General features: G+C 45.3%; 1 protein-coding gene across 3 annotated transcripts in view; it reads right to left on the bottom strand.

Annotated features, from left to right (window-relative positions):
- Window positions 1-22,969, bottom strand: part of TNC (tenascin C) — a 72,524-nt gene that overhangs the window by 2,280 nt on the left and 47,275 nt on the right. For 2 of the 3 annotated variants that reach the window (XM_027750325.2, XM_027750338.2), the window contains 10 exons: window positions 15,463-15,735; window positions 10,943-11,065; window positions 9,573-9,716; window positions 8,359-8,478; window positions 7,608-7,751; window positions 6,313-6,443; window positions 5,197-5,329; window positions 3,037-3,188; window positions 2,093-2,189; window positions 718-879 (listed from right to left, as the gene is read on the bottom strand). In XM_027750325.2, the coding sequence (XP_027606126.2) occupies window positions 718-879; window positions 2,093-2,189; window positions 3,037-3,188; window positions 5,197-5,329; window positions 6,313-6,443; window positions 7,608-7,751; window positions 8,359-8,478; window positions 9,573-9,716; window positions 10,943-11,065; window positions 15,463-15,735 (1,479 nt within the window). The remainder of the gene's footprint in view (window positions 1-717; window positions 880-2,092; window positions 2,190-3,036; window positions 3,189-5,196; window positions 5,330-6,312; window positions 6,444-7,607; window positions 7,752-8,358; window positions 8,479-9,572; window positions 9,717-10,942; window positions 11,066-15,462; window positions 15,736-22,969) is intronic. The other variant, XM_027750346.2, reaches the window with a different exon arrangement.

The raw sequence follows: 22,969 nt of genomic DNA, 5'->3' as shown, positions 1-22,969 counted from the left end.
TGTGAAACTGGATTTATCTCTTAATCCTCTGAAGCCCTGAAGAGGACTCAGTAAGGGCTGCAGGGTTTGCCCCAGCATGATTACAAAAGGCAGCTGATTTGTTCAGCAAAATTATAAATCATGTTATAGCAGGACTTTGCTGCAAATTCTACTGACAAGGAATGAGGCTGTGCCAAGCTATTATTGGCTGTATAAACGACAGTCAAGATTGGCCAAATGAGATATACTGTGGTTTAATATACTTGTTTAAATGCTGTCACAAGCATGGCATGAAATGTGGCATTGAAATGACTGGAGGATTTAAAATGGAAACATAAAATATACTGATATTTTGGAACACCTAACACAGAGGAGGTACCTGCTGTGATGGTGATTATCATACACACAGTTACCATGAGCCAATGGGGAGAAAATCATAAAGGAGAAGTAAAACAATCAATATCATAGAGGAGAGTCAAGATTGGCCAGATGAGATACATACTGTGGTTTAATATACTTGTTTAAATCCTGTCACAAGCATGGCATGAAATGTGGCACCAAAATGACTGGAGGGTTTAAAATGGAAACATAAAACACATTGATACATCCCCATTTTCAAACACCTCACACAGAGAAAAGGTACCTGCTGTGAACTGATCAACACACCCATAATTACACTGAGTCAGTGGGGGAGAAATCATAAAATGAGAAGGGAAAAAGATCAATATTTGCTCTCACCTGCTGTGCCACTGTACCCATCCACTCTGAGGCGGTACCTGCTCTTGGCATCCCCCACACTGAACCTGTCATAGACAGCATAGGCTGTGTCCCCCTTGTCCCTCAGGTCCACACGCAGCTCGTACTGCCCCTGAGAAGTGATTTTGTGCAGGTTCTCCAGGCCTGTGGACAAAAAGGAGCAGTTTGCTTGTCTCCCTGTGTTTGTTTCTCTGCCATCCTGTCGTCCCACAAACGGGCTGCACAAAGAAGGCAGGGCACAAACACTGGGGAGGGAAGTTCAGCTGGAGGGTGTGGTGTCAGCACAAAAGCAAATAAATAAATCCAGGCTGACTGAGAGACCCCTTCCCTTTCAATAAACAATTCCCTTTCAATAAACAACTCCAGGCTGACTGAGAGACCTCTTAACTTGCAATCACAGGAGCAGGAAGCTCGTTGGGAAAAGCATCCAAAGTCGTGCTGTGCGATCATCGTTGTCTTTCATCGACAATCAAATAAAATGCAGCACAACCTTCAGAAATGTGTTTTTTTTTTTCACTTCTATTTTCCAAAATGTTGGTTTTCTACCTCTGTTTTCTCTGCTTGGCTTCTCTGAATCAGAAGCACAGTTTGTTTGTCCTTCTGTGTTTGTGTCTCTGCCATCCCATAAACGGGAACAGAGTGGGCTGTAGAAATAAAGCAGGTGAGGACTGAACTTTCAACACTGGGGAGGAAAGTTCAGCTGGAGGGGGGTGCCAGCACAAAAGCAAATAAATAAACCCAGGCTGACTGAGAAAGCTCTTAACTTGCAACCAGAGAAGCAGGAAGACCATTGGGAAAAGCAACCAAAATTGTGCTGTCTGATCATCATTGTCTTTCACTGACAACCAAACAAAATGCAGCACAACCTTTGAAATGTGGGGGTTTTACTTCTATTTTCCCAAAATGTAGGGTTTTTACTTCTATTTTCCAAAATGTGGGGGGTTTTTACTTCTATTTTCCCAAATGTGGGGGTTTCACTTCTATTTTCCAAAACCTTGGTTTTCCACATCTATTTTCCGTGCTTGGCTCCTCTGAATCACAGGGTTTTGCTGCTGGGGGTGTCCCAGGAGCACAGGAAGAAGGTGGTTTGCAGTTGCTTCTCAGGTCACCTGTGATTTCTTCCAGAGCACCAGTGGGCACTGGGTGGGTACCTCTGGTGACCCAAACATGACATCTCTGAACTGCAGGGACAGGTTTGGACCTCAGTCCACCTCACAGAGGATCTCCCTGCCCTCCTTCCCCCAGACCATATTCCCCTTTACAAAGACTCTTGCCAGCTAAATGGAAGCTTCTAAGTGGTTCCTAATCTTTGGGGCTTTTTTTAATTAAAAAAAAGAGACAAATGCTTGCCACTCACCTATCCAGAATTCATCCTTGGGATCTCCAAAACCTGCCACATAAGTCTTCCAGTTCTTGTAGAAATCTTCCTTCCCATTCTGACGCCTCAGGAACACCTACAACCCCACATGGAACGAGTGTCATGGACAGACTGCCCTGGGCAGAGAGGGGACAAGCCCTGGGGCTTTTACAAACACAGAACTTCACCCTCCTTCCCCCCTTCTTATGCCAGCCAAAGCAGAGTCTCACTGAAATTACTGAATTATACCCAGACTGTTGGATGTTCCTTGGGTTTTTTAAGTCTCTGGTTTCTCCGTTGGGTTTCTCTGATGGCTTCCCAGGCTCCCATATATGATGTTGCCTTTCAGTTCCTGCTCTCTGCCCTTTTAACAACCTCTTGCAGTTCTGTGTTCCTCAGCCAAGGATTTCTCCATTCCCTCTCTCCTAGCCATGCATTTCTCCAGCTCCTTTTTCCTTTCTGTGCCCTGGGTCCCTCTGGCAGGTTCAGGTTTGAGGATATCAGTATATTTTTAATGCCATTCATTTACTGTCCCTTGTACAGTGGTCTGGGAAGACTTGTTGGCCACCACTCCACGTGCTGAACAAATGTTCCTCCGGCTTGTGCTTTAACCTCCTTCACTCTGTCTCTCATCTAAATAGAGTCAGTTCACCCCCCCCTCACCTTGTTAATTATTTAGAAGGTGTGTATCAATCTAAGATGGTCATTCCAGCAGCCCCTGTAGCCAGTGGAGAGGGATCAGTGCCTTTCCAAGGTGCTGAAAGCACTGATGTGACCCATCCTTTGGAGACACCTCTCTCTCCTCCAACTACAGAAAGAGCTAGTAACCTTGTTTTAGGATAAAATTCCCCAGATTTAGAGACAAGTGAGCCCTACTCTGATCAAATAAACACTCTGAGGGATGCCCCAGATGAGCAGGGTGGGATCTGCTGCCCAATACTCACGATCCATCCGCCCCCGTCCTCGCCCATGTCACAGAAGACCTGCAGAGGTTGAGCCTTGTCCCCGTTCACATAAATTGTGTAGAGCCCAGAGGTGGCTTCTCCATTCAGGAGGGCCTGGGAGCAGTCCTTGGGGTAAGGGTAGAGCAGCCCAGCTGCACACACAAGAAAAGACAGAGCAGTGTTTAAAAAAAATCAGCAGTTACGAGGAATTTCTAATACAGATGAGTCAGGAAAATCCACTGTGGGTCAATGGCACAGCCAGGAACAGAACCTGGACACAGGTTTATGATTACATCCTATAAAACATTCACAGGAAACAGCAGATGATGTAAATTTTTCTTTTGGATGTTCTTTTGCCCATCTGTCTGCACTTTGGGAAGTGCTGGGGATGCCAGGTGAGTCCCTACGAGGAGGGAGTGCATCTCCAGCTAAATCCTGAAATGTCCTCAGCTCTGGTACAGCAACTTCTGGGTTAAACCAAACCCACCAATCCCTGATCACGGGACAGAAAAGGGAGGGGGAATATAAAGACAAGCTTTCAACCAAAAATAAATTAATTGGGAGTATTTTGCTAGCAAGCACAGTACTAAATATGATATAAAACTGAGCTTTAAAAACCCAAGTAAGAGTTGAAATCACAGGGAAATGTTAAGCATTTCTTTCTGACAACGAGCCAAGAGCATCATTGCAGTCAGAACGATTTCTAAACCACAAAAAAGCTTTTGTTTTTTTTCTTTTTCAATTCTCTCAGGCCATTAACTGTCTCAGCCAATGGTTCCATTAAGTGATGTTACACAGAAGAGGTTTTAACTGTGGCTGCTCACACAGTGGCTGTTGGTCCTTTCCAGTGTGTTGCCCTTCCCTGCCTGTTCCTCAGCTACAGAGAATTTCAGAGAATCATAGAATTGTTAAGGTTGGAAAAGACCTTTAAGATCATTAAGTCCAATTGTCAACCCAGAACCACCACTGTGTTCACCACTAACCCACGGCCCCAAGTGCCACATTCACACATTTTCTGAACACTTCCAGGGATGGTGACTCCACCACTTCCCTGGGCAGGCTGGTCCAAAGCTTTACAACCCTTTCCATGAAGAAATTTTTCCTAATAGTGAATCCAAACCTCCCCTGGTGCGACTTGAGGCTGTGCAAGTTCCCATCACTGCTGGGATTTGGAGGGAAGTGGCTCTGCAGGGAGCTGCTTCAGTGCTTCCCTCTCACTAATTAGCACACAAATGCACGTTTAGAGTTTAGGCCAGGCTTAAGCACCTGCCTAAACGAGGCTGACACTGGGTGACATGGGTGAAGTCACCCTGGTCAGTCCCTGCTTGTGGTCAATTTACCAAACATCAGCTAAATAGCCCCAGATTTAATTCTCCTCCTATTTCTGTGGACTGGGGGCTCTTGGTGGAGCTCCTCCTGCTCTACACAAGCAGTGACTGAGCACACTTGGGCTGTGTGACTTTTAGCAGCACTTCATCAGTCCTTGGGCTGAGGTTGGTACAAGCAGGAGGAGGGGGAATGGGGATGGCTGAAGGTCCTGCAGGGCCTGGAAGGCTGGAAACTGTGAAAAGTGAGACAAATGACAGGCAGAGTGTCACAGCTAATACAGAACAACTCCTTTTTCTCAATGTCAGCTGGGAAGTGACCTTCAGAGAAACCAATTTATTCCTGCATCCAGCTCCCTGGAGAGCTGTCCTGTTAGGGCTGGAGCAGTGTGGCTTTGAGACAACCCATCCCAGAAAGAGGAGGACAAACTGCCCAGAAATTCATCTCCTCAGATCACTGAACTCACTTGTGTTCGTGGTTTGCTTCATTTCAGCTCAAAACTCTGATTTGTTTTCACAGCTCAGAGGCAAATCAGGGTGTCAGCTGGATTTTAAAGAGTTCCTTTTGATATTTTCCATGGGAAAGGCAGGATGTTTCATCAGAGAGAGGTGATGAGGGTGAATATTAGTAAAGAATTTCATCCTGCCAGTCTGGGGAAAGCAGATGACAACTCAGGGGGAACTTTAGAGACTTTGCACCAACACTACAAGTGCATAATAAAAATAGGATTGAACTCTTTTAAGAGGTCTGTTTGTCCTTATTGCAGAGCTCAGCTCTGTCCTGAGAGCAGTAATTTAGATTATTTCAGTTGTGTATGTGCTCTAAAGCCCTTACTTGTGGTGAAAACAGTCTGGATTGTTTTGCTCCTCAGGGATCCACTTAAGGCCTGGAGCTTCACTGTGTACTGGGTGGATGGGCTCAGCTCTGCCAGGCTGTAGGAAGTTGTATCAGGATTTAGGATGACTTCCTAGGGAGAGGAAAAATAATACAGAGAGATCTCAGAGAATGAAAAGAAAAGCATAATGACCAGGATAGTTACATATTTTAGGCTGTCACATCATTTTTTGTGGCAATTAGTTATGGTATTTTTAACCATCTAGGTTAATTAGCACAAATCTATCAACACAAAACTATTAATACAAACTTACTCCTCTTAGATTTTTATCAAGCTGACTTTCCCTAAAAGTTCAATAGAAGTTGCCTGGAAATGAGCCTTTTCCATCATAACACACGAGCTGTGTGGTTTAAAAGCAAGGCAGCAGGAATGTTTACATGCCTTGAACGTGCACATTGTGAAAGTCATAAAAAATGGGGAAGAATCATCCTTTAGGACAAGGAAATGTCACACTCCAGTCCTCCAAAGGCTGCTTTTCACTCACAGTAAAAGACTGATGTGCAGTGTGCTTAGGGAATTTGCCTTCCTGGAATTCAGAACTGTCTCTGATGCACCAGGCTGGGCATCCAAAACTGGGTGTTTTTTTCCTTGGAATTCACCTGGTTCATATTTAAGACTTGGTGTAATCTAATTATGTAGAAACAGAATAAAATCATTGGAGAACAAGAGGCACTTCCAAAGGTGATTCATCCTGCCTTAGAAGACCCCAGGGATGGATCCTCCTGAGTTTAGAAGGGGAATGCCATCCTCTGGGGTGTGTGAGTTTATTCCATGACACAGGTTTGGAATGAGGGAAAACCCTTGTTTGTGCTTTTATCTGCATTGTGGAGAGATGAGTGTCAAAATTCAGCTCCTGTTCCAGGGAATAATGTAGGAAAGTATTTAAGCAGGTTCTAAATGCATTTGTGTTCAGTCTGGCCCTGAAAGAGATAATTAACATTTTACTGTATTTAATTTAAGGCACGTGGTTATGGCTCATTGCTGGACACTTCAGAGCATTTCTGCTGCCCAGGTTTGAGGCTAAAACCCCTCTGGTTTGGTTGCCAGTGCTGTACCTTGACTCTGCCATCAATGGACTCGTAAATCAGGAGATACCCAGTGACTGGAGCACGTGGAGGCCTCCAAGACATCAGAGCTGTTTCTGACTGAACCTCAGTGGCACTTAAATCCCTTGGAGCATCCAGTCCTGAGGGAGACACCAGAGCAATCACAGTCACATCTCTAAGGAACTAAACACACTGACTATCTTATGGGCAGCATATTCAAACAGACCAGGAAAGCAAACCTTTCCTCCCCGGAAATTTGAAATTAAAAAAAAACATTTCAACCTAAATTTGGTGATTAAAAAGCGATTTTACCACTGGGGGGTTAAACATAAAGGTATTTGCTGTATCTAAGTTAAAATATTGGCTTGTCCCAGGCCTTTTAGTTTATAAGCACTTGCACTGAAGTGTTCTTGGAAACACAGAGGTGCATGTCATTATTTCACACAAGAAGATAGATTGGTATTGATATATAAATAAATATGTATGTACTTATATAAATTATATACAAATATATATTTATATAGTATATACTCTATATATTATATTCTATAATATTATATATCATGTAATATATAAATATTATGTATTTATATAGTATATACTATAAATATACAATATACACATATACATTATGTATGTGTATATATTATACATATACATATACATTATATATGTATACATTATATGTATATATTATATACATATAATTATGTACATACATACATATATATTATATATTTATATATAATATATTTGTACAATATATATACAATATATTATATATATTTATATAAAGAATATATAAATAAAATAAAATAAAATGAAATTAAATAAAACTTTGGTACTAATGATGACTTTTGAAGAGGAAAACTTTTCATACTTGGTCTGGCTACACATTCCCTTCTCCACTGTGATTATAACTCTAGACTGGGGTGGTTCAGCTCTTGGCTCTCGAGTTAATGCCCTGGGACAAGCCAAGTACAGTCAGGAAAATGAAGAATATCCATGATTTCATTGATGCTCATGGAAAACCAACTGGGCCCCTTCAACACTGGCACCCCAACATCAGCCCCCAGAGAAAAGCTCCTGCTTTGTGTGAGAGTCTCTCGAGTTGGTGACACAAAACCACCTCTGGGCTTCCACCAGAGCAAACGAGACGCAAACGCTGCCAACACCCAGGTTTGCAGTGAAAAAAGCACAGTGTGCTGCCTGACTTGAGGCAGGCAGAGGCAGGTGGGGCTGGCAGAGGTGGCAGGTGGGGCTGGCAGAGGTGGCAGCTGTCCCTGCAGGGGGGTGGGACACACCCGTGGTGAACTGCGTGGAGAGGGTCTCGCTCCTCTGCGCGTCCTTCAGCGCGTGGACGCTCAGCGTGTACTCGGTGGCAGGCTGCAGGCCCTTCAGGTCATACTCCACAGTGTTCCCTGACACCATCTGCGTGACTTCTGGCTCTGAGAAGAAAACACAGAAGAGATGAAGAGAAGAAAATGAGAGGAGAAGCATCATTCAGACATTCATGCCACGCTCAACTCCGCTGGTTTATTCACCGATTTGTTTTTTTACTGGCTGGGTGCAGTTGCAAAATAGTAAAAGCCCAGAGCCCAGCTCTGTGCTGACACCTCTGCTGGCTCTGAATTAACACCAGAGACCTTTATCCAAAAGTATGAGCACTCTCTAGTGTTCACAGGAATTATAACACCACCTTTACTTTGCAGGAATCTCAGTTCTCTCTGTTCGTGGCTAAATTGAAAGTGCTCAACTAAAATGACCGTTTTTAAAATGCTCCCAGCAAGGCACCTCCTTTAAATAACAGCCCCCTGTCATCTGGTTGTGGCCCCAAGGCTGCCAGAGCTTAAGAAGTGTTTGAACAACACTCTCAGGGACAGAGTGGCGTTGTTGGGGTGTCCTGGGCAGGGCCAGGAGTTGGACTGGATGATCCTGGAGGATCCCTTCCAACTCAGGATATTGTGTGATTCTCTGATCTTCCTGGCACCTACTCCTGAGCACACTTTGAGAGCTGTAACCCCCATCTCCCCAGCCACCCCTGACTCTTCTCACCTTCCTCAGAAGCATAGGACACCACATAATTATCCACAGCAGCAATTGCTGGCTGCCAGGTTGCCAGAGCCTCAGAGTCGGTGATGTTCACCACTACCAGGCCTGAGGGGCTGTCCAGAGCTGGAAAAAAAAAACCAGATTGAAGAAATTCGACAAATATTCTTGACTCTGTTGTAAATATATGGTAGAAAATGCCTTGGTGCAGCTTTTATGATCCCCTTTGGAATTGTGGAGCTCCTCGGGGAAGACGTCAGTGCCTATAAAGAGACACCAAAAGCCTCCACTGGAAAGGGAGGTCGATGCTTGGGGAGATGAAACACTGGGAACAGAGAGAACTAACCATGTTCTCAGATCAGCCTCAATACCATCAATCTTAACAGCTCTGTCAGAGCTGACGTATTTCTCTCCACACTCTCAAATCTGGGCTGTTTTTGGAGCAAACTCAGGAGACAGAGCTGGGAAAAATAACTGAAGTGACAATAACTGATGGCCACTGTGACCTTCCAGTAGCTTGCTCTGCAAGTTTGAAATAAATCAATCCCACAGCCTGCCAACCACCCAAAATGCCCCCATGTCCTTCCCTGACTCTTTGTGGGACTCTATTTTTCACATGGGTTTATGCTTTCCCAGAATTAGGATGGATCTCTGCCTCCAGTACACCTGGAATGGGCTACAAATCTCCTGTTACTATCCAGTACTCATAATCTTGCTCCTTGCCTCAGTTCTCCGGATGCTTGTTAAACCCCCAAAAATAAAGAATGAAGGGTGCAGGGAGGGATCAGCAGGAGCAGAGTGGAGCCTCATTTCCTGCAGGGATATTTAAAGCTTCATTGAAGAAAAAAAAAAACCAGGAGAGAGAATGTTTTTATGCTTAAAACAGGCTGGAACATGGGAGATGTGGAGTTTGACTCCACAGCAGAAACTGGTCTCATCGTTGCTCCCTCATCTCAAAAATGGTATTAATTAAACTCCTGGGTTTTTTTCTGCTGAATTAGGACTGTAAATACATGAATTATATTCAAACAAGTTGGTTTAGCACTCAGGAAGTGGAAGCTTGATCAAACTTACAGGTTCTACGCCCATCTAAAATGCAAAGGCACAAGGAAGGAGCAGGCAAGAAGCTTCTCAGGGTTTGTGTGGGCAGCAAAAATGGGATCTCAGTGGGTCTGCAGGTGAGACATTTGAAAACCTGCTCTTTCCTCCTTCTGGATTACCTGTTTTCAGGATGCCAGAGATGGGTTCACTCTCCTCAAAGCCTTTCACAGAGATGATGCTGACATTGTAATCCACACCCGGGACCAGCTTCACCAGCTTGGTCCTTGTCTTGCTTCCATCGACTGTAACAACGTTTGGAGTTCCTGGGAAGAGGCCAAATGCCACGGGATTAGTGACACAACACTCCAGGAAAAGCTTGAAGGATGTGTTTCTAGGTAAAGACTATGCCCTTGTACAGGAAGAGGAGACTTTTCCCAGTTAATTACAATCACTGATGTCCAAGAGCAGCCTCAGAGCAAAATACTGATGCAATAACACCCAAATCTAAGAAATTGGTTTGTGTTCAGGAAGAAAAAAGTGACATTTCTAGTGGAAGTCTCTGCCCATGGCAGGGAGTTGAATGAAATGAGCTTTAAGGTCCCTTCCAGCCCAAACCAGTTTGTGATTTCAGGATTTCTGTTCAGAAAAATCTAATTTCAAAAACAAGGTGTAAGAAGAAAACACAGCACTCTCCACATGGAAGTTCAAGCACCTGCAAGGACAGGACTCGAAGTTTAGACCTGCTTTGTTTCTGGTAAGGGTTGGACATTCCCCCTTTACCCAATTCATTTTGAATAAGGATATATCATATTTTAAGAGGTGCTGTATGTGTGGTGAAGACTCTAGGACACATATTTATTTCAAATTCTGGGTTTATTCCAGGGAAGCACTTAGACAAGTGCCTAACTCTATGACTGTGGATTCCTTTTCTTCTGTGGAACCACTATATATTTAAGATTAAACATGTGATTATAGTTTGTATTGTCTGAAGGCATAAATCTTTAATTGTCTCTGTCAGCAGCATGACTATTTTTTTCCTGACATCTCTAGTGTTTGTTCTTTAGCTGTTTCCCTTTAGAGATGTCCCTAAATTATGCTAAAAATCGGTTTAAGTTTAGGAAGTTTTTAAAGTTGAACACTAAACCAGAGCTATAATGGGTGGGATGAGACAACCCTGAGGAGCACTAAGTAAAATCACTGCGCTGGAAAACTCTTATAACCATGGATTATGATTTCCAAGGGCCATCTTTTCCAATCTGCTCAGCTCATAAAGTGCCTGAAAAGTAATGAGACAGTTTGGAACCAGGAGGAGGCTCAGACAGAGACATTTTAGGAGTACAACCATTCCAGCACCTCCCTCTGAGCTCCCTCACCAGCCCTGTCCATGGGATGTGGGCGCTGTTGGTTACACACCCACCCTCCTGGGGTGCAGGGAAAAGAGGTGATCTGTGTAAAATCCCTTGGGATGTGCACTGAGAGGGGGATGGCAGCACAGCAAACCCTTTCTGCTCCCCCTCTTGCCCCGCTGTCCCTCCTCAGGGTCACTCACCTCCCGTGACAGGGACGTAGGAGATCCTGAAGGTGTCCACGCGGGAGCGGGGGGGGGTCCAGCTCACTGTGGCAGCGTTTTCCGTGATGTCCGAGAAAGAAATTCCCTTGGGAGACCCCACAACTGCCAGAGGAGAACACACCACACACAAAGAGAAGGTAAAACGTTTGTTCATCACTCCTTACTGCTGGAATACTGATTTGTCTCATCCATCTATCCCAAGAGCTGGTGTTACCAACATTCTGTCCTAAACCACCCTAATGCAGGGAGCACCAAACTGCTCGTGGTTTTATCACAGCAACAACTTGTTTGGTCTAAATTCTCCTGTTTTCAGGACCATTGCAGTACTACAGAACTTAAAAATACAACTTTATTACAGCAACAACTTGTTTGGTCTAAATTCTCCTGTTTTCAGGACCATTGCAGCAGTACAGAACTTCAAAATACAACATGTACCTATGTAAAAGTAACAGAGATTTCAGTGTTAGAACAAAACATGGAGGAACATGTACAGAAATGCCATTCTATCACCCAGGAAATACTGTATTTAGTGTTTTTTCTACCTCCGTTTCACTTGGATGGTTTTTAGACTTTCCGTTGAGTCCCAGAGCCGAAATTTTACCAAAGTGACCCAAACTTAAGATGAAAGCAACACATATCTGAAATATTCCACTTTGAGGCTTAATTAAGCTCCTCTAAAACAAGCATGGAAAGGGCTTCTGGAAGGACGTGGCGGAGGGACCTGACACTTCCAAACTTTCCAGCTTTTTTGGCTGTAATCAAAACAACTCTGATGTGTTAAAAAAATTAAATAGCACACACAGAGCAGCACAAAGAGGAGAGATACCAAACATCAGCTACGTTAAGAGGAGTGGAGACAGGCTGAGGGCAGGGGAAGGGGGGCAAGAGGAGGGGAAAAAAAGGGACTGTGCTGGAAATAGCTTGGAAAGAACGTGTCTGAGGGAAAGAGTCAGAGGGCTGTTTGTTCCATGTGTCCCCAAAGCTCCAGCAGCCTTGCACTAAATCAGCTGGAAGGCAAGGAAAGAAAAACAACTGAGCTCTGCAGAGAAATGTAAATTATTCCTCTGGAGCTCACCAGACATGTTGTGTTTGTGGGGTTTGCTCACGTGGAAAAGCCAAGGGAAGAAAAGAATTAAAGATAACAAAGCAAGGTGGGGCTGGAAAGGCTACAGGGCACACAAGGGTGTTCCTGTTTGAAGGGCAGTCTGAAGGAAGCTGAAGAGCACAAAGAAAAACTGGGCAAGAGAGAGAAGTGAAAATCATATTGATTTGGCTTCACATTAGAGGTGCCCTGAGTGGCTGAAGAAAAGTGCTCTTTGGAGACCAAAGAGATGGACCAGCACTCCATTTTCACACACACAGGGAATTCCAGCCTTTCCCAGGAAATGAAATAACCAATCCATCCCACTTGGACTCTGCTGGGCACAGTTCCACGGAGCTCATGAGTGTTTTCTGTACCAGGTGCATAACAAACAGTGGTAAGAAGAGCTTTGACTACGTGAGTTTTCCACAAACAGCAGCAACTTTCCTGGGAGAGAACCTGGCAAAAAAAAGTCCATTGATGGACCATCAGAGCATCAGTCTTGGAATGAGTCCCAGAGATGTGAGAGAGTAATACCTTTGAGCACAGGGAAATTAAAAAGAAGCAAAGAAAATCATCTTCTTGAGCTACCTGAAAGCCAAAATGAAGCAGGCAGAGAAAATGGCCAGTGTGCTTCTGGCTTGTCACTCATAGAGGACCTCAGCTCATCTCTTGGGCAAGTACAGGTAATTAATTACCTTTATCCTCCAGCATCATTCTCCAAGAGCTGTATGAGAGACAGAACCTTCCTGGGAGTCTGCTAAAGCCCCCACGGCTGTTATTCATTAGGGATGGGTTTTGTTAATTGTTATCTCATTCCCAACAAACTAGAGTTTCCTGTTCACTGGCTTTCTTCTCCTAAGCAGCAGGAAGCAGCAGGTTGCATTTATCACATATAAAGAGCATGTGAAGTGTTCTGGGATCACCTCAGATGAAAAATGCTGTCACAGTGTGGCAAACCATCATCAGGAGAAGAGGAAGGTAGCAGCATGGAACCCATATTTCCTACAGAGGATATGAAGTGGCCCACAGCTGGGCTGTGGCCCCAGGGTGGGGGCTGAAATGCACTTTAACTGACATTTTACAGAGGGATTTCTGAAAGACACCAACTGAGAGCAGCAGTGGGCAAATCCCCCTGTGCCACCTTGGTCAGACCCTGCAGGTCTGTGTGCTGCTGCCTTGCACTGCAGTGGTTTTACAATGTTTTACATCACAGGACTGATGAAGGTAAAATGCCAGGCTGCTGCAGAGGGCAGGGACAGTGGGTGTCATCAGCACCCTAAAGAGGATTATTGTCAGCAGCTCTGGGGGGAAACTGCTGCTGTTCATTTTTACACGCGAGTCAATTATGGAGGAAGAACTCCTTGTGATGGGTGTGGGAAGATATTTATTGTCACCTCCCATTCCTAGTGGTTTCCCATCACATTCCTGGTGTGATGGGAGGAAGGCAGATCACCTCAGCCTCCAAGCAAGGTACCAGCTGCAGGACCAACACAAGAAACATAGAAAAATGCTATTTTCTATCTCCTCCACTAAAGCTAAAGATTTTCTAGCTGATTTATTCCTTGTTCACTTCTACAAAGGCCAGAATCAAGCATGGCTGAATACAAGCCTGTTTGAATTACCCCTTCAGGGATGGAAATATTTCTTTGCAACCACACTGGAAATGCTATAAATATACATATGTTCGTGCAATAATCAACTCCTAAAAAAGAAATTAGTTAGATGCCTTGGCAGCCCAACCACCCAAATGTGGTGTAACCTGCAATGTGAATTATTGAGCTGGATTTTTGTGGCTCCAGCTCTATTGTCAATTATCCACGGGCTGTTTCCAGCTGACAAACATCTTTTGGGCTATTGGCTTCAGGAGGTGCCATAAATCTCCCTGAAAGAAGTGAATAAGAATGTAGCCATGAGGAAAATGATAACTCTTGGTGGTTTGCCATAAATATCCTGGAAGTCAGGGAACATGGGGACATGCTGCTCCCAAGTGCAGTGGACTTTAAACATCCCTCTCCATTAAGAGTCCAACTGCAGGAGCCCAGAGAGCAGAGGTTTGTGAGGGATGCAGGTCCTGCTTCCTGTAAATGTCTGGGTGAGTGAGTGTGTGCCCTGGCTGTTTATCTGAGGGATGTGATGGCACTCAGAGGAGCTGGGCACAAATGTGCCTTTCTGTGCTGGCCCCAGAATCAGGGGGAAGCAGGAGGCTGTTTTAGGAAAGGCTGCTCAATACTGAGCTGTTGCTGCCCTTTCCCTGGGTGCTGCCTGGAGTTCTGCTACAGCTGGGAAAATACCCCTTTTAGGGATTCCTGTTGGCTTCCTCACACACTGAACTTTGGACTTAGAACCACATCCTGAGTTGGAAGGGACTCACCAGGATCATCCAGCCCAGCTCCTGACCCTGCACAGACACCCCAACAATCCCACCCTGGCCCTCAGAGCGTTGTCCAAACCCTCCTGGAGCTCTGGCAGCCTTGGGGCTGTGCCCACTGCCCTGGGGAGCCTGGGCAGTGCCAACCACCCTCTGGGGGAAGAACCTTTTCCTGAGATCCAACCTGACCCTGCCCTGACACAGCTCCAGCCATTCCCTGGGTGCTGTCCCTGCTCACCCAGAGCAGAGCTCAGAGCTGCCCCTCATGAGGACGTTGCAGACCCTGATGAGGTCTCCCCTCAGAGACTTGTCCCCTTCCTGTTCCCCTCCTCCTGGAATGAAGCAGATTTGAAATAACCACTTTTTCGTATCAGCAAGCTCAGAATTTTTAAAAGAGTGAATTTGGCTCATGGGACACGGATTCATTTGCCTTAGGTTTAAATATGTTTCAAAATGAAACCATGACTTTGGTGGGGAAAAAAACTGAAGCACTTCATTCTTATGTGCCAAAATGAAATGTTTCAATTATGAACCCAAATCTGACCTTTGATATTGCCAGAAACTCAAGTCAATTTGAATTATTGAGCACACGTTGCTCCCAGTAAGATCAGTCTAAGTTAATGGTGCTTAGGCCTTTGCTGATAAAGGCATAAATAAAACTTCTCAGTGGCTCTGGTAAATTCATTTTGTCATAATTCTTTTCTAGGGAGGTAAATTGTTGTGCAGTGCTGAGATGTAATTAGCCACAAGAAATCCCTGAAAAAGGCTGATGCAGAGACAATATTACTTGGCCCTCAAAGACAACGCTTTAACTGCCAGACTCTGCTGCCTAATTCCAGATCATGAAAGTAATTCAATTAAACCCTGTTAAACAGACAGTGATGAAGCTGCAGAATCTGAGACTGGTTATAAACAACCACATTGAGCCAGTGGATAAGGGGTATGCAGGAGACAGCTCAGGAACAGCACGAGCTGGCTGTGAAAATGAGAGGTGCTGAAAAGAACAGCAATTAATGGGTTACACTTTTCCTACTGCAGAGACAATACCTGTGGTTGCTACTGCATTTACAGGCTGGGAACGTTGTCCACTGCTAAGTCCATAGAGCTCAATCTCGTACTCAGTACCCTCTTTGAGCCCTGTTATGTCCTGGGTGCGCTCGTGGCCTGGGATTATCAGCTCCAGTGGGTCGGATTTCCTCTTGGTATCCCTGATTTTTAGAACAAAACTGTTGAAAACCCCGTCATCTGCAGTCCAGGAGAGGCGGAATCCATCCGGGGTGGCATCTGAAACCAGGAGGTTGTCGACCTCGGGTTCTGCTTCTAAAAAAAGGAGGAGATAGCAGCAGGGAGAAGAAATGGGGGTTTAATGAGTTGATCAGAGACCTGCCTGAGGCCTGGCTATAGCACACTGCAAGAATCCAACCACAGTTCAAAGCAAGGGAAACAATCTGCCAGCTAGTGAAAAAAAAAAAAATAAAAGAGATTATTAGTGTTATAAACATACCAAAGGGGATAAATGTGAGTGTGTGCAGGCCCATTCCAGCTTTCACTCTCCAACAGCAGATCCACTGCATGGACATACAACCTTTGCCTCCAACATGCAAAGTTACACATGCTAATGGTGCATTTTTCCCTCCCTACCTATGTGACACCTTCATGTACAATAAAAACAAGCTTGTTATAGAACTGCAGGCATGCCTGGAACACTGTCAGGCCTCTCTCTGTTAGAACAACACAGAAGCCACTGGAAAGAGTCTTTTTCTCCATGCAAACCCCTTTTGTCATGCACTTCTGGCATCCTTGATGCTTCTGGTCAGATGAGTCCTTTGCTGTTAAACAACTGCTGAAGCAGCAAAGGGGAATCATGAAAATCCACATCCCTCACACAGCACACTTCAATCCAAATGCAAGACCTACTGTCTTAAGTGAATGAACCCACTCAAAAGGATCCCAGGAGCCGTAAAATATTAATTACCTGCAAAGCATCTTTAACTCAATGTGCTCAGGCCTCATTACCTACAGAAATGCTGCTGGAGCTGCTACTGTCTTACAGCATCTCCAGTGCAATTCCTCCTTCCACAGACAGACATTCCTCTTTATTTTCTCACAAACCTCCAACCAGATAACCCCCAGCTTTACTGCTGCACGTGCAGATGAGAACTGATGGTTGTGGGGCCAGAGGATCTGCAAGGATTTTCCGAGGAAGCTCAAGTGCTGCTGGAGAACAGCAGCTCTGATGTGGCTGGAAATGAGCTGCTGTGTGGAGAGAGATGCCAACTTTACAGGTGGCAATGACCACACTCGACAGGCTGTGGGTGGAACCCACACAGAGAGGGAAAGGAAGGAGGCCATGGCAAGAGATCCATGACCTCCTGAAGGTCCTGATGGTTGGTAGGTTGGAGGATGCTGATGTTGTTGGAGAATGCTGATGTGCCCAGCAGCTGCTAACAAGAGGAGCTCCCGTTCTTGTTAACGAGACATGCAGCCATTCTTCTTGAAAGACTTTGGTTAGAAGGATCTGCAAGACCAGACACTTTCACCCCTCGAGCCCCAACATGCTCCTCTGCAGGATCCCTCATCAAACCAAAAGGAAAACAAGTTAAAAGGACCAGAGTTCCCCTGGTGCCCCTGCCAGTCCCGAGGGGTTACGTGGAGCCACGATGCAGAGAAGGATGCAAAAGCCAAGGTTTGCTTTGCAAATGGATGGCACAAAACGTCTCCCACGGGAGAAGGAAAGCAAGAGAGGGTGGAGGAGAACAATTTGTTCACATCAAAATACCTGTGACAGCCAGAGCGCTCAGGGGCTTTGTTTGGTGCCCCTTGGCAAAGCCATAAAGCACAACCTCATAGCCAATGCCAGTTATGAGGCCTTTAAGCTTCAGTTGGCGCTGGGCTCCCGAAAGGAGGAACTCCTGGGGGTCCAGCAGCTTGCCAGAGTCCACCACGACCACCAGAAAGCTGTCAAAGGCATTCTCCGATGCCATCCATGACACTGTGAACCCATAGGGGTTAATGTCAGACACAGTGAGGTTTCCCAGTGGGGGCATGGCCTCTGAAAGAAGGGAAGGTGCAAAAACACACACACACACACACAAAAAAAAAAAAAAAGTGAAAAATATCATGAATTAGAAAGTGTCACAGGTTCCACCAAGTAAAAAACCACATTTTCCCTCAAAGCATGGATTGAATAGAAGTGCAGAGCCAGGACCACAGGATGAGGATTTTCAATGGAGTCTCCACTTAGATGCTCAATTTTTAATTTTCATCAAGGGTGTCTCAGCACCTCAACTCAAGCTCCATTGAAATTCCTTCCAAGCTCGTTTCTCCTGTTAACATGCACTGGGAGACAGTTATGACCAAAACTGCCTTAGAAATGCTGTACAAAAACTTTCATTTCCTTCCAGTTATCTCCACCATCAGTGCTTCAGGGACAAGCCTCAACTTTGGCACTCACAGCTCCTGTATTTACCTCTCTACTTCATATAAATATCCCCAGCTTTCATTTTCAGTGGTGGAGGGGTCAGAGATGCCAGAAGCAGGACATTAATCTGTCAGAGTCATACCTAGCGGGGCATGTTGACAACTTAAAGAAATTCCAGGGAGGGTTTTTTTTAATTTTCACATCAGCATGACTTTAGTCAAAGGTAAAAGACAGGGATCAACTCTTCAAAACTTATCCACCAAGACTCAGGGAAAAAAAAAAAAGGCTGAAATTTCACAAGATTCTCGGTGTATTTTTCTCACTCAAAATCTGACAGGTCAAACAGGAAGATCAACTTGCTCTGCTAAGCCCTGGCCTTGATCCTGCAGCCCAGGCATTGCTTGTGTTTCTCTGCACTGTTTGTCAAACCTGCTCTGCTGGCTCAGGACCTGACTCATCCCATCTTCCAGCCACTCAAATTCCACTCACTTAAGAAAATACCAGTCAGTTAAAGACAGAACCTTCTCCTGAAAAGGGCTTTGGGTTTGGTTTTCACGTTTCACAACCACTGAAACTGATGTCGTTGGAATTTGGCATAAAAATTCCCTCCTGAAGTGTTATAATTTGGAACTCCTCATGTTTTAATATTTACACATTTGGATGCCAGAGATTCAGCTCGAATTCACTCTGTTTTGAGATGGTTTTGCATTTTAATCACTTATAATCGAGCAATCCCAAAGACTCACAGTTTGGGTTTGTCTCTGGGAGGGTGAGTAAACAAATACTGAGCCCACACTGCTGAAATGATTTTCCTGGGGTGGGTGTTGGGTGACACCAACACCCTGAACCAGCAGGTTTCTGTGAGCCACTGGCACATCCTCCTGCTGAGCAGGGTGTCCCATGTTTCCCTTGCTTCCCTTGTGGGAAGCCTCCTCTCTCAATCCCAATTTCCAAATCAGTCTGTGTTTCTATGATTCTTTTCCAGTGGCACACACTGGCCACATGATTCATAGAAGGTGAACTCTGTGATGTTTATTCAATCATTTAGGAGGCTGATCCCAGTCAAAACTCAGGCAAAAATACTCAGACATAAGGGATGTGCTGAGGGGACACCATGGGATAGAAGATCTTCTAAAATCCAAGTCTCTCTGGGATCCTTCAGGTGCAACTACAGATGCAAATTTTCCCCTCAAACCTCAGGCATTAAAAATATTATTAGAGATGTGAGAAAGACTCCAGAGGGCTCTTAATCCAGAATGTTTTGGGTTGGAAGGGACCTTAAAGCTCATCTCATCCCACCCCCTGCCATGGGCAGGGACACCTTCCACTAGCCCAGGTTGCTCCAAGCCCCATCCAACCTGGCCTTGGACACTTCCAGGGATGGGGCAGCCACAGTTTCTCTGGGCAACCTGTGCCAGGGCCTCCCCACCCTCCCAGGGAGGAATTCCTTCCATATATCCCATCTAAAACATTCTCCCTTGTCCTGTCGCTCCAGGCCTTTACTCCAAGCCCCATCCAACCTGACATTTTAACTCCCTTTACCCTAGTACCGCTCCTAGGAATTTTTTTAAGGTCAACATGCCTGGTCTGACCCCTCCTTGCCCTAAGTTTGCAAAGAAACTGGACGGGATGCTCAGCTCTGCAGAGTCCTTTTCATCATCCACAGTGGGATATTCATTTCCTCGAGCTAACAAACAGACTCCAAAGCTTTAAGCAGGTACCTGTCAGGACAAGAGCAGTGAGGGGCTGTGTGTGAACACCCGCCCTGGTGGTGCCTTTAATGTTCATGTCACAGCCAGTGTAATTTAGGGGGCCTGAGATGTGGGTGCTGCGGGTGCCCCCCGACACCGTGAGCTCCCGGGGCTCCTGAGCTGCCTGGGAAACTCTAATGGGAATAACAAACTTGGCAAAGGGCCCATCTCTGGTGGTCCAGGAGAGGTTGAAGCTGTCAGGGGTAACGTTTGTGAGGGTGAGGGTGCCCAGCTGTGGCTCAGCCTCTGAGGGAGAAAGGAACACAGGTGAAGAGACAGTTACGCTGTGAGGGGCTGGGGGAATCAGCACAGGAGGTTCAGAGATGCTCAGAACCTTTTAGCCTTGCTTTGCAGTGGTTGAATAATAATAATAATAATAATAATAATAATAATAATAATAAGCATTGCAAGAGCTGCTTTGTCAGGTTTTGGAAAGAAGCCACTGAAATTAGTGCTGGCTTTAAAATTATATTTTCATTCAATTTTCTTAAATCAACTCAATTTACCTAATGAACTGTGGGCTTGATTTACAGAAGCACCAACAGAGCACAGCTCTGTGGTTAAACCTTACAAATTACAGGAATTCCACACTGGGGATTTGATGGGAATACAAACCCTCAACAATTCCAAAATAGATAAAGTAGATTTCAGGCAGGAATCCTTGAAATCCCAGTTCAGCTTCTGTTTAGTGTTTCTGTTGCCTGGAGTTGTAAATACTTCTATTTTTGGACCCTGAAGTTTATGAAGGGTTTCAGTCCTAACAGTGATTATCTCAGCACTAATCTCAGACCAAAACCTCCCTGGGCTCCACAGATAAGGTGTTCCTCATCCTCTGATCAGGCACAATCAGGGAATATCTGATAGACTGAAAAATAAACAGCCCTGCTGTTGCTCTCCTTTCTGATTCTTCAGTGGTCGCTTCCTTAAGAAGCCAAGACTTTGCTGCAGGAGGAAAGTCAAAATCACATCTCTCCCCTGCCAGGGGAAGAATTTGTCCTCCAGGAGTGAGAGAGCTCCTTACCCATTCTGTTTTACAGCATAAAATCATTAAAGATGCATTAAAGCACAGAGAGAGCACAAACACGACCCAGCAGTCAGATGGTCAGAGAATCCTGTGGCTGCTCTCTGGGCTGAGTTACTGTTTTTTCTCTTGCCAATTGAGTACAAACCAAGAACACCTTGGGAAATGCAGCCAGTGAGACACAGAAAAACAACTATTTAAGTGATTCATGCTGGGAGAAAAGCCAGAAAGATGCATCCCACCAACAGAGAGAATGAGGAAAGAATGAAATCTTCTTCTTGACTAAAACATGAACTGCTGCAAGATGTTCCAACTTTTACTCCTGTCCCTCATGGCAAGACTTTTAAATAATAGTCCTCCTTCTTCCCTGGAGTTTTGTAGGAAGAGGTGAGTGCAAGTGGCCCCGATTAAGGACACATGCAGAGGTCATGCTACCAACCAGTGACCATCAGTGCCTTCATGGCTGACAGGAAGGTGTCACCATGGAAGCCTGGTACTCCTGAAGACAGAGGGGATGAGAATATCCACAAGGCAAACAGGGTTGGGTGGAGAATCCATGGAAACCGGGCACGGAGCCCTCACATGCAGGTCAGAGAGGGCAAACAGAACCTTTCCAAACTCATCCTGGCACGGCCACATTCCTTCACATGCCACTTGCATCCGGTCAGGCACGTTCCCATCATGGCAACCTGACTCCAGAGAGTGCTACATGCAACACAAATGGAAGTTATCTCTTCAGGCAAGTCTTAGTGATCTCCTGCCATGTGGAATCACCACGGGAAAAGCTGTGACATCCAGTGGGACAAGACAGGTCACAGAGATTCAAAGGCAGCAATGCAAGTGAGAGTGGTGGGATGACCATCAGGAAAGGGAGACCTTGCTTTTTGAGCCCTGCTCTCTTCTGGGAACACACAAAAATACTGGGCAGAGAAGAACATGAGAACCAGAACCACTCCATGCAGTTTTGGTTGGTCATCTCACATGCTGCATGAAACTCCCACAAGAGATGCAAATGTCTTGGGAGACATTTGGTTTCAAGAAAGAACAAAAATGACATGCAGGTGCCTCTCCAGGCTGAGAAAGACATGAAGGCCTCCCACCCACAGCAAGGCAAGTGAGGGTGGGATGAACAGCAACTTCATTCAGGATCAAGTGCAAAGATGCTCCATGAAAAACATCAACTGCCTGGAGCAGGTCAATTATATATACACAGGACTTGCAGAGAAGTGTATATATAAGGAAACCAATCATGATTTACCACTCTCTTAATGCTGGGGGCACTTTTTCAGCCTTTTCCATTGCCTCAGATCTCTTTTTCTGAGCATTCTCAGTGTATTTCAGAGCGGTCTCCCTACAATTTACCACAGGAACGATGACGAGTTGGAGCCACGTTTTAGAGCAGTTCGGTGGACAGCGAAAGAAAGAAGAATGAAAAGCAAACCTGGAAGGTGAAACAGTGAAATACCTGTGGTTGCCAGTGCTGTCAGGGTCTGCCCACCTTGCCCATCAATTACACCATGGAGCTGGACAGTGTAATTAGTGGCAGCTTTGAGGTTGGTCACCACATAGCGCCGGGAGGCCCCCGGCACTGTGAGCACCAGGGAGTCCAAAGGGAAGTCAGAGTTCCTGACCTCTAGGATAAAATGGTCAAAGGCATTGTCCTGTGCTTCCCACGTGAGTGACAGGCTGTCTGAGGTAGCATTTGATACAGTGAGTTTGCTAAGGAGAGGTTCCTCTACTACGGGAAGAAAAACAAACGGAAATGTATCGCAGTTATTAAAAGCCAAAGCAACAAAATAAATTCATATAGAAGCTTGAATTTACATGACCAGTGGTCACAAAGGTCAGCTAGCCTTGAGTTTCTCCATGTTTTTTATATCATCACCCCTGCAGTCACCCTGAACATGCCACCCATCATTCAGTGAGGATGTTCCCAGTCTGCTGACGCTGGAAACTCAAACTGCCTTACCTGATAGCTGAGATGTGATATTCTGCTTTCATCTACCACATTAACCTATTGCTGTGACAAATTGCCATGGTAACTTTTCCTAAGATCATGTCAGCAGGCAAAACTTGGCACAGATATGAAATGATCCCAGCATGAGCTCTTATCTGCCTATACAGTGAGAATGCACCTTCTGTTCCTGCAGTCCAGCCTCTCACACTGTCCTTGGCTAAAGCACACTGAACGTTTGACTTCCCTGTCTTTTCTGGAAAAACTGTCAGCTGTAAAGCCTCGAGCTGTGCAGTGTGCCAACAACTAAATGCCTGCCTATTCCAGTCACTGACATCAAGTCAAATGGACTTTTTCAATCTCTCCTCCAATGTAAACGGAACACTGAAGCTGAATTCAAGCAGTGA

Source organism: Pipra filicauda, unplaced genomic scaffold (assembly GCF_003945595.2).
Source record: "Pipra filicauda isolate LSUMZ 115617 unplaced genomic scaffold, ASM394559v2 scaffold510_size705862_pilon, whole genome shotgun sequence".
Taxonomy (NCBI): Eukaryota; Metazoa; Chordata; class Aves; order Passeriformes; family Pipridae; genus Pipra; species Pipra filicauda.
This window is presented reverse-complemented; position numbering and strand designations above follow the sequence as displayed.